The sequence below is a fragment of the Dicentrarchus labrax genome, unplaced genomic scaffold (assembly GCF_905237075.1).
Source record: "Dicentrarchus labrax unplaced genomic scaffold, dlabrax2021, whole genome shotgun sequence".
NCBI classification, from domain to species: domain Eukaryota; kingdom Metazoa; phylum Chordata; class Actinopteri; family Moronidae; genus Dicentrarchus; species Dicentrarchus labrax.
The window spans coordinates 21,354,411-21,370,357 of NW_026136704.1; the positions used below are offsets into that span (position 1 = coordinate 21,354,411).

The 15,947-nt window shown below is 43.7% G+C and overlaps 1 protein-coding gene across 4 annotated transcripts in view; it reads left to right on the forward strand.

Moving 5' to 3' along the window:
• cux1b (cut-like homeobox 1b) overlaps window positions 1-15,947 on the forward strand; it is a 61,366-nt gene that overhangs the window by 18,227 nt on the left and 27,192 nt on the right. For 3 of the 4 annotated variants that reach the window (XM_051396689.1, XM_051396685.1, XM_051396686.1), the window contains exons 3-8: window positions 3,564-3,611; window positions 7,577-7,655; window positions 10,463-10,600; window positions 12,586-12,709; window positions 15,218-15,294; window positions 15,741-15,807. In XM_051396689.1, coding sequence (XP_051252649.1) covers window positions 3,564-3,611; window positions 7,577-7,655; window positions 10,463-10,600; window positions 12,586-12,709; window positions 15,218-15,294; window positions 15,741-15,807 — 533 coding nt within the window. The other variant, XM_051396688.1, reaches the window with a different exon arrangement.

A 15,947-nucleotide genomic window follows, 5' to 3' on the forward strand; every position in this document is an offset into this window, starting at 1 on the left:
CCAAGGCAACACATTTTAAACCACACAGCGAAAACAAAGTATTGTTGTGTTATTATTGGTAATGTCACCATGGTGAATTATTGATGGTAGTATGAATTATGTATGAATGGAGTAGACGGTGGATAGAAAATTGTCAAATCTCGGTGGAGTTGACAGTAGGCCTATTATAGTTACCACAGGATGAGGATTGTGACTATTGACTTCAGCTTGTAGCCCACCCGGTGTAGTGGAATATACACCAGAGAAAACTGTACCTGCATACAAAAGACACTAATTTCACATTACCCTACACATTCATCTCTAATCTCTTTTTCAAGTATAACCACATAACTAGCAGCACACACAGAGGTGGAGACACACACACACACACACACACACACACACACACACACACACACACACACAGAGGGACATGCACACAAAGAAAACATGCAGAGAAGCAGAGGTGCACACACAAACACACAGAGGCAGATAGCCTAGATCACAGAACAGGACACACACATTCATCAGTGTAACAAGGCTGTGATTTAGGAAGGCTCCTCTGGCGTCTGTGTGGCCCCTGGCATCTCCCTGGTATGTGGAGGAGGAATCTGAGCCAGGCCAGACGAGCGACAGGATTCATTACAGGGCTGTAACAGGCTCAATAGGAATCACCACTAAAACTCCCGGCGTTTGGAAGTGTATAGGCATCGAGGCTGCCTACCAAATAGGCTGGTTCATAATGTGTGATGGCCTGCGCTTGATTAAAAATGCCCGATCGTCTTGTGTGCTAGTCGTGGAGCTGTGTTTTCTGTCTCTTGCGTGGCTGTGTGTGTTCGGCTGACCAGCCTATAGAGTGAGGCTGTCAGCTCTCTGTGGTCTGCACCAGTCAGCGGAGATCACAGTCACATCAGATCAGACTGCATTAGGCTGAGCGGGAGTCCGTCTCTGATCCATTATTCAACAACCAGGAGACCGGCCCACGTTGACTGTGTCTAGTCTGCTGAGCTGTACTCGGCGTGAACTGCACTCATGGTCTGCATAATAACACACATACACACACGCAGGCTTTTGTAGCATTTCCAAAGTAGTGCAAAGAAATGCAGCGTGAAAACAAAGTTTTCATAATTCATTAGGACTGACACACTGTTGAAATTTTTTTTTGAGACTACATCTCACTGTGCCTCCTAAGTTGCCTGAATTATTCATCCAGTTCTTAATTTCCTTTTAGTTAGTCAAGACTCCTCTACCACACTGTTATAAAGGCAGGGGTGGGAATGGTTGTAAAATGTCCCAAAGATTGCTAGCCAGAGGCAGTGGTAGTAAAACAACTTTGTGTGTGCTCGTGAGTGTGCGCGCACGCATGCACATGCACACGTTTGTGTTTAGCTGCAGGGCAGACAGACAGCGAATGGGAGTTCCATACTCCCTGGAGGATTCCTCGGGCTGGCCTGTCTGCTGTCTGCCGGCAGCTCACACACCAGCCATCCATCTCCTGCTGCCTGGCCCCCTCCACTCCCCTCACTACACACTCACACACACATACACACACACACACACACACACACACACAGAGAATGACCATGGTGTCTGTGTGCATTGTTATGTTATATGGTCATAAATCTTTGGAAGTGGAGGGGGCAGGGGGGCGGAGCACCAGAGAGTGGACCAAAGGGGTTCAGGGCTCGGGTCTTCAGCATAAAGCAGTAGCTTGCATCTTGTTATTTGAATGGGTTTCTCTCTCTCTCTCTCTCTCTGTGTGTGTGTGTGTGTGTGTGTGTGTGTGTGTGTGTGTGTGTGTGTGTGTGTGTGTGTGTGTGTGTGTGTGTGTGTGTCTGTGTCTGTGTCTGTGTCTGTGTGTGTGTGTGTGTGTGTGTGTGTGTCTGTGTGTGTATCAAGCTACAATGTTAAGTTGCAAAACTTCAACTACAAAAATACAAAAAATGATAAGCATCTAGATTCAAATAACATTAGGAATTTAATTAAGTCTGCCTAAAAATACAAAAAGATTAATAGAGCAACTTCAAACAGTTGTTTAAAAAAATATGGTAGTGTTAAGGCGGCCCCTCGTGCAGATGCAGTCTCAACAAATGTTGAACATTATGATTTGAGCAAAGGTAGTAATTATTTGAGGACTACTAGACTAGACTGCATTACATTATACAGAGGCTTTTATTTTGGTCACTGTGTGTACATAAATATTTATATACATTTTAACAGTGGTAATAGCACTGTAAAATAGTGAGATGAAAAAGGTCTTATACACTAATTTACACGAATACACTCAGGTGTTTAAGCACCTGTTTGGGAAAAAACAAAAATCCAAACAGGATCTAGTTCAGGTCATTGGAAAGGAAGCTGAATTCCTGAATGGAAAATTAAGATAAAATCTAAATTTAATGCAAATGACAGAACTGCCGCTTCTCCTCTTTGTGCATGCTTCTCCTGTGTGTGTGTGTGTGTGTGTGTGTGTGTGTGTGTGTGTGTGTGTGTGTGTGTGTGTGTGTGTGTGTGTGTGTGTGTGTGTGTGTGTGTGTGTGTGTGTGTGTGTGTGTGTGTGTGTGTGTGTGTGTGTGTGTGTGTGTGGGAAGGGGGGAGAACCAGAGCAGGCATGGGGGCAGGGGCAGGCTTGAGGTCATTATTCCCAGCAGGGGAATATTGAATTGGCCCAGACAAACAGCCACAACGACCCCTGATGAGGTAACAATGGGGCAGGGTCACAGAGGTCATGACCTGTCCTCAGCCCCAGACAAGCGGCCTGTCTGGACCAACCTGGGATTAGGCCAGCCCCAGACACGGGTCCCAGGTCAGTTTGGGATGCGCACTCCCTGCAGCATCGGTGAGGCTTTTAGGCGGAGGTTTTCTAAAAGGCGCAGAGTCTCCCGAGCACACATCTGTCGTTGCCCTACTTCACATCTTCATTAGGCAGTTTTGTGAGTATGTGTGTGTCCACAAACTGTGCAAATCAAATGTTCCTGTACAGAATGTCCTATTCTGCCGTGCTTTTTACCGTACGCTCCAGTTCAGTTTGTCAGGATGTAGGCTCAGCTAACAGCATGGTGATTTGCATGTTCCCCTGATACAAACTTGACTGGCTATCTAATCTGAAACCGCTGACTCGTACTGGAAAGTCATGCAATGGGACTTGCAGGGTGAAAAGCATTTGCTTTATAGTAGGTGCACGGAGACAATTTGCATTAACTGTAGGCCTACTCTGTGGCTCATTCACTCTCTGTCTTACACGCACTAGTGGTGCCTCTGGGTGGCCCAGGTGGTGCTGCACCTGTTCTGATGAGAAACGCAGTCCGCCAGAGCACCTCAGGGTACAAACCTGGCCTCCTCCTTACCCCCGTGTACATCACTCGCTCACGCATCACTCATGATTCATTGGCTTTGGCAAGAATGGTTGTTGCTTGATTTCAATTAGTGACTTATTTGATCACAACATGGTCTGTTAGCAGTTTTTCACTGCTTCTGAACACCACTGCCTCATGTCCCTGTGTATTATTTTAGGATTATAATGGATCCTTTTGATTATCTAATTTGAGACTCGCTAACCTCCTTTTTTTTTCTTCTTTTTCTAGGATTTACGGAAACAGGTTGCCCCTTTGCTCAAGAGCTTCCAAGGAGAGGTGAGTGTGTTATTGGGAATTCATATTGACATTGTGATAGGCGGACGTGTTCAAGTACAGCATTCCAAGATGCATTTTATAAAGCCCGTTTGACATTCGTTGACTGGTCTTGCTCACTCTCTCAGTGCCCTTCTCTCCCTTTTTCCACATTCATCTTTCCTCTTAAATCGTCTTTTCTCTCTCTCTCTCTCTCTCTCTCTCTCTCTCTCTCTCTCTCTCTCTCTCTCTCCTCTCCTCTCCTCTCCTCTCCTCTCTTCTCTCCGCCATCTCCTGTTCTTTCTCTCGCCACTATCTCATTTCCCCTCTTTCCTCTCTCCCTCTTTTCTTCGCTCTGCTCTGCTCTTGATTTTCTGTCCTATTCATGAAGTCCTGTAGCCTGAGGGTGTGTTTAAATTGCATCCTGCAAAAAAAAGGCACCACAAAACCCCGGCCCTAGCCAGTCACAACTCACCGAATGCTATTTCCTCAGACTTTGTTTGTCTGCATGATTCGGTGGGGTTAATGTTGTTTTTTGTTGATCTGGTGAATCATGAGCCATTTTTGTTCATTGTGGCAAATTTATTTACTTTCAAATTATTGTTGTGCCCTAGGTTTTTATGTACTTTGACCTATAAGAGGTGACTTTTTTGAGTGTGCGCTATATCGTACTCTCACCGTTCCCGACTATCTCCTCCTCCATCATTTTGGCCTATTTCCATCATGACTCCTCCTTTCTGGCATCCACGCATTTCCAGTTCACTCCCATATGTGAAAGTCAGAGGGTAGGAGTGGAAGCGGCTGGTGTAGACTGGGGCGTTATTTGGGGTTGGAGTGGGTGGACACTCAGCCCAACAGTATCCCTTCCCTAGCACACACACACACACACACACACACGCACACGCATACAAACAAAATCCTCTCAATGGATAGTGACAGGGCTGCTTTGCTACTGGCCATACAATATTACAGTTTAACACTGGGTTAGTTTCCATATTCTTGTGTTAGAGCAGCAACCACAGCCAGTGGTTATGTAAAAATGCTGTAATTTATAGTGGTTCCACCATGTTCTGCTGATGATCCAGAGTCTATTTAGAGAATAGAAACGGCAGCAATATAATTGGGGCTTTGTCAGCTGTTTCCACCATCCTCATGTTGACACACCTCGACGGCGTGCACACCAGAACACGCTGAGGCACACAGTGGGTGGTCGCGGAACTGAGAAAGACATTATCTTATGATTATTGAGATAATACTGTACACCCGCGCCAGTCTTAGAGCAGCCCATCAATCAGTCGACTATTCTGCACACTTGCATGCCACAACATGAGAAGCTCTGAGAATGTGTAATTTTAGCCTGGCTTTGTTTGCTTACCCCTCAGTGCTTTGATCAAGGACAAGACAGCACCAGAAACCAGAGGGTCTTCTTGTTGAAAGTCCTACAGTAACTCATCCTTAAGCATTTTACCCAGGAGCCTGAATCTTTACTAAGTGAATGTGGAACCCAGACAGAACAATAAAAAGTTTTAGCCCAGGAACTTGGAAGTCTTGATACTCTGTTTAATCTTTGTCATTGAAAGGTGGATGCCCTCGGGTCATAATTATTACCAATAACAGCAGTGTTTCCACAAGGCCTCAGTTTGGTAAACGGGTTATGTGTGTGTGTGTGTACGTGTGTTTGTGTGTGTATGTTGCATGCTCAGTGTTCCTTGTTGGTCCATCGATCAGATAAGCTTTTCCATTATCCAAGGCTTCAGTCTCTGCTTCCCATAGCCTCCCGTTATCAGACTCCGCTGGGGCCACACACACACACACACATGCACGCACCCATGCACGCACACATACAGGTCAGCCTGATGCCCTTCACACACTATGGGTTAGATAGGGGAGCGAGGCGGTGCTGAGTGATGGTGGCACAAGGTGCTGACGTATGTACGTATGTGTTTGTGTGTGTGGATGTGTCAGGGATACCTTTTGCAATTGCAAGCACTTCTCATCGGTAACCTACTGATACTGGTGAGGTATCATTTGTGTCACTTCATTTGTTTTGCTTGGTCTGTGTCTGTGTGTGTGTGTGTGTGTGTGTGTGTGTGGGATGGGGGCAGGGGAGCATGTAATAGCAGATGTCATTGGGATTGGTTGAAAGAGCTGCAGTTTGGAACAGCAGGGTTGTATTTGCAAATCCTGGGTGGTCTTCTAATGGCTCTGGTCCTGCATTTAACCTGCCTCTAACTGTAGGGTGTGTCCTACATTAAATGTCTATTTCCTGCCTCCCATGTTGGGCTATATAAAGCTGCTGTACCACTGACCTTGGCCCAGTCATTGTACAGTCACGCAGCCAGCTTCGTTCACCGCCATCGGCAGATCATTTTATGCATTGGTTTGCGAGCGTTTCGTCTTTATCATGAGATTGTGTGTTATGGCACTCTGAGCCTCTGATCGCATACTCTTGCATACACACACACAGCCGCATACAGATACTCGCTACTGATGAACAGGTTTGGTGTTGGTGTGTGAGAGGTATTAGTACTCAGCATCAGTAATCTCCCATTAGTGGCCTTGCATTTGAGGATCCCGATCACTCAGTGTCACACAGCACATGAAGAGGGTAAAGTACAGGATGTGAGAATGAGATATAGTTTATAGTGTGTGTGTGTGTGTGTGTGTGTGTGTGTGTGTGTGTGTGTGTGTGTGCAAGACAGGAGGCCTGTACATGTCAGTTAAGCATGAGTGTGTGACAGAGAAACATGTGAGAAAGACTGACACTGAAAAAGACTGAGGGGAAAGAAAAAAAAATGACTCAGAGAACATGGAAGTGACAAGAGGGAGAATTGAAGAGAGAGAGACGGAGAGAAAGACAGAGAGAAATAAAGGGGGGGGAAAAAGAGGGAGGGTGCTGGCACCAGCCTACACAGGGCCAGATGTTTTGCGGCTAAAAAACTAGAGATGAATCAAAGCCATGTGAAGAGATTTATTAGGTTCCCATAGGAGCCCAGGCAGTATTACATGTAGCCCGCTCTGTTTACAGTGGCAAGAACCCCTAAACCACCCATCAACTACACTACTGGCTTGGCTGGGAATGTGAAGACTTTATATTTGGACTTATATAGGCTTTTGTCTTTATTCCCTTTCTCTCAGTGAGTGTGCTGGAGGAGTTGGAAGAGAAACACAAGGCTGTTTAGTCTGAGTGCGTGAGCCAGAGTAGTCAGCTGTAGCTCTGCCCAGTACAGTAGCACCCTCTGAATGTCTTTATTTGGCATCTGTTTCCCTCGATTTAGACTTGATTTCAGATGCGTTTTCGCCTACTCTGTCTGCTGCTCATATTGAAGTGTGACACACACAGACTATAGTAGAGCTTGTTGCCTCATGTTTCAGCATTGACAACAGAGTAAAAGTCATCCCCCTGAATGATTTTGGAATTAATCTCTTATGGATCCATTCTAATGCTGTCCATTTCAATAATATCAGTGATGGAATGCATGCCGTGCCCTCTTGTGTTAATGGCTGCATCAGTAATGGATCCACACTGTATTGCTGCTAAGAGCTGACTGAATAATCTGCCCCTGCTGTGGCTGGAAAGACTGAGCCAGCTGTTTAATGATGTCAGCGTGCTGGAGGGGAAAAGAACACACACATTCGCACACACACTCACACACGCACACCGACCGACCGACGGACTTAGGCACACTCACTCGAGGACAGACCGACGCGGGCACGCACGGGCACGCGGCAAACGAAACGCATCCGTCATCAGCTGAACAGCTGAACCGACTCCACGGGAAGGAAACACCAACGCAGCCACTGTCAAGACAACCACGATCGCATGCAACATACCGATGTGTAGTGAGGATAGATAGATATGTAGACTAGTCTTACTGTGAAATTAATGGGCCTGCCTTTGGAGGGTATGGATGTAACCCTCAGATTTGAGGTGGTGTAACTGGCAATTAACCATTCTTTTTTTTTTCTTCCCCCATCTCTCCTCGCAGATCGATGCGTTGAGTAAGAGAAGTAAAGAAGCAGAGAACGCCTTCTTGAACGTGTACAAGAAAATAATCGATGTCCCAGGTAAGACCAGGTTTAACGCCTGTGCTGTGTGCGTCCTTGTGTATGTCTGTGTACGAGTGTTTGTCTAGACACCTCCTGAGTCCAAAAATCGTGGTCAAGAGAGACCCCCTTATCCATGCAGACAGCACCAACGGGGGAAGAGAAAAAGCATGACACCATCCCTCTGGTGCTCCTTCACTGTGCATCCAGGCGTGTGCGACGCCTTAATATGTCCCCAAGAGATCTCATCCCCACTGGTGAAAGCCTTTAGAGGGTCTTAACAGAAGGTGCGTCCTGATATGGATGACAAGTGCGCCCACGATTGGCTGCTGCAAAGTGCACACATGAGCAGTCACGTTCAGCACACTGAGGCCAGGGAGGGACGCACAGCACAGGGTGTTACAGAACACACACACACACACACACACACACAGTCACAGTGCCACTGGTTGAAGATTTTTTAGCTGTATGGGAGCCCTGGAGGGGCTGTGTATGTAGGAATGAGAGAGGAGGAGGAGTTGAGTTCATCTATAGCGTAAGGAGGTCATCATATTCCCACATGGATAGACCTACAGTAATATCTTTGGATTGTACTGCTCCCAATAAGTCAGCGCCAGCTCTGACGGGGCTATTCTTAACTTGCAGCGAGACAATGATGTAATGCCTGATGCACACACGCACACAGACACAGACCAGCCTGACTAATGCAGCAGTCTTGAAAGAGGAAACAGTGTGTTTTGTTCTGTCTTCTATCAGCTGAAGGCCTGGTTAGTCAGCCCAGTATGCTCTGCTTTAGATTAAAGGTGTCTGGTGAGAGCGCTCAGCACCAGTGGACCACAAGTCAAACTGCTTTTAACAGGCTGTACAGTTGATTTGGAGGGAGGAGGGGGGGGCGCTATGTGAAGGACAAAGGTTTGATAAGAGGGAGAGAAAGTTGATTTTCAAGGGTGCCGAGGTACATGAGAGTCCAAATTCAGGGCATACAGTTATGTTTGTAAGTGTTTGTACTTGTGTGTATTTGTATGAGACTCTATGCAAGTGCACACATGTGTGTTTGTGACAAGGTGTGTGTGTGTGTGTGTGTGTGTGTGTGTGTGTGTCTCAGAGCTTAGCCCTGCATGGTGTGTCACCTTGACAGCACAAAATCAGCATGAAATTCCCCAATCGTTCTCTGCTGATCTCTCATTAGCATAGTTAAGATATCTAACTGCGTCAGACATGAGACACACACATACACATACACACACACACAGCCCTTACCCCCAGCTGTAAGCTGTCAGTTCCTCTTATCTGTACAACACACACACACACACACACACACACACACACACACACACACACACACACACACACACACACACACACACACTCACACAAACTGCTCTTTTAGCTGGCATGCTGATGAGCGTCGCCTGCGTCTCTTGGCTGCCTGTCACCAGTCTGCCACCCATGAGCACCAATCAGATGTGATTGGCCTGACTGACAGGGCTCTCTTCATCACACTGACAGTTAACCCTGCTGTGTGTTCACAGAGATGTTGGTAAAATGCCTCCAGAAAGTTGTCTTTCTTCTTTCTGTCTCAGTTTCTTTTAATCTTTTATTTACCTTTTGCGTTGCCTATTTTGCGGCTCCACTTTGTCCATCTGTCTGCTCCCATGTTTCTCATTTTTCCTTTCTTTTAAGCTGCATCATAGTGAACACTTTAACTGATCATAGCCCAGTAATCTCTGTTGTTAATGTGTCTCATCTATGGTACCGTCTGTGTCACTCTACGATTATCATCTATCCAGTTCTCTTGCTGTGTCAGCAGTTGACGCATTTAGTTTTTTTTCCCCTCATACAAAACCAAAGTTTATCTCGAAACCCGGCAATAGTTTCTGTTGATACAACGACTGATAGTGTATCATTCAATAACCTTTATGGATAAAGTTTTGTTGATACAGAATGTGAAAACTAACTACGACCTTTCCGTGTTTTAAATTGTTGTAGCAAGCCAAATCTCTGTTCTGCTCTTTTCTTTCTAATCAGTGATGTGTACTAACGTTTTGTAAGTATTTACAGTAGAGCATGATCAGTGCTGGATTTTTTCAGGTCGATGTCAATATTTGAGAATGATTAAAATCCAATAACAATATATTGGTCAATATTAAAATTTGTCTGTTGAAAGTTCATGATGACGATGTCCAGGGTAGGACATTTTACAGTTAAACCATCAAGTTTATGATCAAAGATGACTTTATGGTTAATAGAAGACGAGTAAACATAGCTGGAAAATAAATTAATAACCATAAATAATAAATACATGGATGGAAATATTAACCATAAATAAAAACACAAATATAACATGTATTTAACTTGAATTGAGAAAATTCAGGGAAAAGATGCATAGAAATGCATCTTTAGAAGTATTTGTTGATGATTTTTGCATATATGTTAAAATATACACTGATTTCTTTGATAAAGTATTGATCTATCCAGATGGTAATTTTAGTTCAGCACATACAGTCAAGCTCTGCTGACCTATAGCTGTGTGATGCATCAGTGAGTGCACATATAACTCACCTTATCATAATATTGTTAGTAATTGTGATATTTTTGGTCCTTGCTGGAACCAGTAATTCTCCACAGGGAGTTCAAAGGTCAGGGTCAGCTCCAGGACAGTTCTCCTGATTCATTGCCATGCTCAAGGACACTTCACCAGGGCAAACGTTTTGCTCTCAAAGGGCCTTGAATATAGTTATTCCTAGCTCACTACACCACCTCGCCACCCTTGTTTGTGTAATCTGCTTTTCAGTGTGTTAACGTGGTGTGTGTGTTGTCTCTGCCAGATCCTGTACCTGTGTTGGAGCTGGCTCAGCAGCTGCAGCTGAAGCTCCAGAGGATGCACGACATTGAGACAGAGAACACCAAACTTCGAGAGACACTGGAGGACTACAACAAAGAGTTTGCAGAGGTCAAAAACCAAGGTTAGAGACAAGACATATGCAGAGGCAAACATTTTGGGATTTTCCTGACATTGAGAAGGGGCATGGATGTAGGCCGCAGAATTAATCACAGATGATCACATATCAAAAGTGTTTTGATGTTACATTGTCGAGTATATTCATCTCCTCTATGACCAGTTACAACCACTGAATGTGGAGAAATGGGGAAGCAGGCAGCCCCAGTGAGCCTAAGTACTCATATGCATATTGTTATTCAAATGGTTTAACATCTGGCAGAGGGACAACTGTTGAAAACTTGCCTTCTGGCCAACGCTGGCACATTGACAGTGATTCCAATCAATGAGTATTGTCCCTGTAAAAATAAATAAAATGAAATAACTGTCAGTAGGTGTGACAGTGCAAAGACTGGATCAGCGCAGTCCCAGAATGACAAGAGTTTGCCAAATCATGAACATGAAAATGTAGTTTATAGGTGATTAATGTCTGTTGTTTGGAAATACTGTACATGGCAATAAGACAAACAATTTGCAAATATTCAATTTGGGTTTTGGCTACAACAAAAGTAGTAATGTAAATATTTTTTAAGACTTTAAAACTGTTCCGAATTTGAGAAATGCCTCACTGTCAAGCGTAAAAGTAAATGTGTAGGAATTTGTTAATTGTAGAGAAAAATAGTCCTTATTTCCTAATCAATATATTACAAAAAACTTTTTATAATTTGCCATGGTTAGTCTTGAGGGTGACCTCACAAATATGTTGGCATCTTGATATGTACACAACCTTTAAGTGCAAACATAAGGTCAAACAAACATATTTAGAAGCCATTTTCAAAGAAAGAGACCACATTTCAACATATTTTAATGTCTTATAAATTTTTCAAAAGCACAAAAAATGTACAAGGTTTTACATTTTCAAATAGGTTTTCTGGGGAGAAAAAACATGAGGCACAGTTTCATGAATAAAAAACGACAGGCTACCTCAGGGTAAAGAAAGATGGAAAAACTGACAAAGGCAGAGAGATGAGTGAGAAGCAGTAATAAAAGTGGTGTAATTTCAGTCGAAAAGGAGGAGTGAGTGAGCGAGCAGGGAATGTTTTGGAATCCCCCTTTCCTCAGTGAGAGTTAATTGGAACAGCTCGATAGCGGCAGGGTTCCATTCTGCCATTGATTTTCCTGTTCCCTCATCCTTTATCCCTCCTTCCCGCCTCAATAGATGGGGGATATTTAAACCCCAAAACACACTGTGGAACTCCCACTCCTGTTAAACACACACACGGACCCGCCCGCACAGTTGCACACGCACGTACACACACACACACACACATATAGAAAGAGTGCAGGGGCCATTGATCCCCGCAACCTAAATGTTTAAAGTTCAGTTAAGCAGTTAAGGGGTAAGAGGGCTCTGAGGGGACTCTCCTCTATTGATTATGTGTCAGAGCAGTGAGACTGGAGTTTAAATCACACGCACACACACACACACACAAAGTGCTAAGAGCCCTCAGTCAAAGGCAGCAAGCGGCAATGCTCTTTATCATTGTCTCACTCACTTATATCTTTCTCTGAGAAACACACACACACACGGAGGCCTATTTATTACCCCAGTTATGTGTTAGATTTATTTCAGGCTGCCCCATACAGAGCTCAGCCGTCAGCAGGTTATGGGGTTTCAGTACTAATGCAGGCCTAATGAATACAGCGTATCTACTGTTAGTGAACGTTGAATATTCTATACCAGTCATGAGTGTAAAGATTAGGCAGGAGCCATAGGGACCACGGCCGACGTCTGTGCTGACAGAGGAAGAATGCGGGATATGAAACACTGTTCCTTAAGCAAAGGTCAAGCCCCCCCCCGTCAACATTACCGTCATCACTGCCATTTATCACATCTAGGAAACTGCTATAGTCTGTTCTTTAATAATTTTTAAATTGCCCGTTTTTATAACTCTTCCTTCTTCCTTCCTTCTTTTCTCTCAATGCCTGACTGTCGGCTTTCACCTCCTCCAGAGGTGACCATTAAGGCCTTGAAGGAGAAGATCCGTGAGTACGAGCAGTCTCTGAAGAATCAAGCCGAGAACCTGGCCCAAGAGAAGCAGCTCCAGCTACACAACGACTATGCAGAGAAGGAGAGGTATAACTTTGTGTGTTTGTGTGCTGCAGCCGCTGTGTTTCAAGTAACAACGTCTGCATTATTTTGCCATTTTAAACCTTTGGGTCATTGTGCCCGCAGGCAGAACTACTGAGATTCTAATCTCTAATGATGGGTTTAAGATTTCTGACTTTATTTAGCAGAGCTATTTACGACTTAGTCATTTCTTCTTAGGTAATATTTCTTGGACTTTTCCTTGTAGTTATCAGTTTAATCAACAAATTGTTGCTTATTGCTTCCCCGGCATTGCCTTCCTTTTGCAGATGAATGCAGGAATGGAAAATAACCTACATAAAACACAATGCCAGCATTTTTGTCATGTGGGTGCTTGCCATTCGTGTCTTGATGGGAATCAACACCACAGACTCCTATTTTCTGTCTTTACCACAATATACTTCAGCCATTTTATTCTGAATAATTGCTGCCACAGGCTTCCTGTGTATCTGAAAATGTACAGTCACCGAATGAAGCCCACCAAATAAGTATAATGACAAAAAATGTGTTTAGGTGTCATTTTACTTTTGTTTTAAAAGGTTACTTTCAACCTCATTTTTAAGCCATTTTGAAGTCTAATTGTCAGATACACAGGAAACCTCTGGCAGTAATAAATTAACTCTAAATTGCTGCCAGATATTTTAGGAACATGAAACAACAATGCTCACTACTGAAATGATGTTATTAACTCTTACAAAAGCTTGAATGAGTCACCCCGATACTCTCCTTTTCCAGGAATGGGTCTATTCAAAATAAAGATAATTAAACTTTTAAAAACTATTTAAACTTTTAAATGCCCAAGGTGCTGGCAGCCGTAATATTGGTTCACTTAACAGCAGACTTGGGTACCTACATCGCTCAGTAAATCCAGACTAACATAATGGTGGCCAGTGAATCCACATCTAAGTTCAGTTTTTCAAATGCAGGTGGAGAATTGAGCTGTCAATTGTAAATGTAGTTATCTTGCATAACTACGTGCTCATATTTTGAATTAAAGACATTAATAAACATGTGCGCAAAGTCGAAATGATGAGCACTCATACGATTAGCTGGTGAAGCCTCAGGGCTTAAAGAGACAGCAGATTTTTTTTTTATTGAAGGTGAGCAGGAGTTAAAGGCTATGATGGATGTATCAAATCTGAAATTGTATCTTAACTGGGAAATGTAGCACTACCAAATTCTTCAAACCAATAAACTTACGCAACAGATAGAAAACAAAACGTCAGTTGTAGATTTCAACAACACAGATTGGACAGAAGAGCGTCTCCAACCATGTTGATGTACAGTCTTTAGTGTTACACACATAATATATAATATTAACTAGACATTTCAGCTGTAATACCAAGTGATGGAGACAAATGTCTGAATTGCTGTAATAAAAAAAAAAAAACATGGTAGGCTACACATGTCCTTCCCACTGCATCAGCTTATTTGTTTACACAGGAAATGACTTCATTTGTGGTGGTTGATTATTTAGCAGTATTTTGAATACTGCAATCCCTTTCGTGCAACTTTTACCAACGATAGTCTTATGTCATTATCACAGTCTTTCTGAAGACAAAATGTAGTTTAGATTACTTCCTCGCACTTCTTCATATTCTGCTTTAATTCTAAAGCATGAAGCCCTGCTAACGAGTGCTACTGATGTTTTCACACTCCATTACGGTCATTAAAACACTCTCAGTGATCATTTTGATAAAAGACCAAAAGTCTTTGGCCCACTTGAAGTTGATTTATAAGATTAGTGTTTACCAAATGTACATTACAGATCTCATATTTTCCCTCCTGTCAATCATCTTGTTTTCTGTTAAGCTGTGTTAAAGCTCACTGCCCCTTTCAGACGTACAGTAGAAGATCAATTGTCCAACTGTATTTCCTTTACGTCAGTGTTTTATAGGCCCCTTCCTGTCTGCAGAGAGCTGACTTCCTGTGTCTGAGAGGGGCAGTAAATGGATGGCACCTCTGATGCATTTTATCCTGCAAGGAGTGAGGGAAGGAGGGAGAGTGAGAGAGAGATGAAAGGATGAAGTAGAGGGCAGAAAAATAGAGATGACAGGAGAGACAGATTGGCGGAGAAGGGGGGCATCAAAGAGTGCTATAAAGACTGTCTTTGTGCTAGATTATTGATGTTTTTACACGCAGTGGCAATTTCTCAGCAGAGCCCAACTTTTTATATGCTAAGAATGAATCTATTTTATCCTTGTGGTTTGTGTCGCCCCCCTCCCCCCCTCTCTTACTCAACCCTTGCTCGCTCGCTCGCTCTCTCCCCCCCGGTGCAGTGTGCCCCAGTGGCCAGACATTCCTGCCTAATAGGGCTGCTTAATGAGGAGTGGGTTGTGTTGGGAGGATTTTAGTGGGGAAAACACTTCAGAAATGGTGGGAAAATAGAGAATAGTTGCCACAAAGTGTGAACCCAAGATTTACTGACTCAGTATCTCTATCTGTGACTTTCTGCTCCCTGCTTTCTTTTTTCTTGCCTTCTGTCTGGCTCTGTAGGAAACTCCAGGAGAGCCAGGACTCCATGTCCTCAAGGTTGGAAGAGGCCGAACATAAGGCCCAGTCCCTACAGACAGGTACCAGCCTACTCAGTCTTTACAGGCCTAGGTACTGTTTTAGCCATCTCAGAGAAAATGGCAAACTTATCACTGACTGTGAGCTGGTGCTGGCTCTAAAAGCTCTGAAAACTTGGTTTTAAATCTGAAGTATTTCTCATTATATGATCCTTCATTGCTAAAGTTCGGAGGAAAAGCCCTCGTCCCTTGTGAAGTTTAACACTAACTTAATCTGCTTCATCTGGACTTGATGGGTGTGGTTTGATCAGATTGACAGTGGCCGGCCATCATGAGCAAATAACTCCACAACTGTCAGTCCAAACCGAATTTGTTTCTCATAGTAAGAAGCTGTTTAAGAAAATAGGTTTTCTGTGCTTTTAAAAAGTATTGTTCCTACTTACATATAAGCTCTTGATTTGACTTGTAGCAGGGAAACTCACAAATGACTCTCTTCCCATCTTTTACAGCACTTGAAACAACTCAGGCCGAGCTCTTTGATTTGAAGACCAAGTATGACGAGGAATCCACAGCAAAGTACGTGTCTTGTTGATCTATGTGTGCATTTGTGGGTGACTTCTCCCTTCTGGCTCCTCCGTAGTCTGTTCCTGACATAATCATCCTGTTTAGTGAATCGCCTTGCTTGGAAACTCCCCCCGTCTCTCCCTAACAGCTGG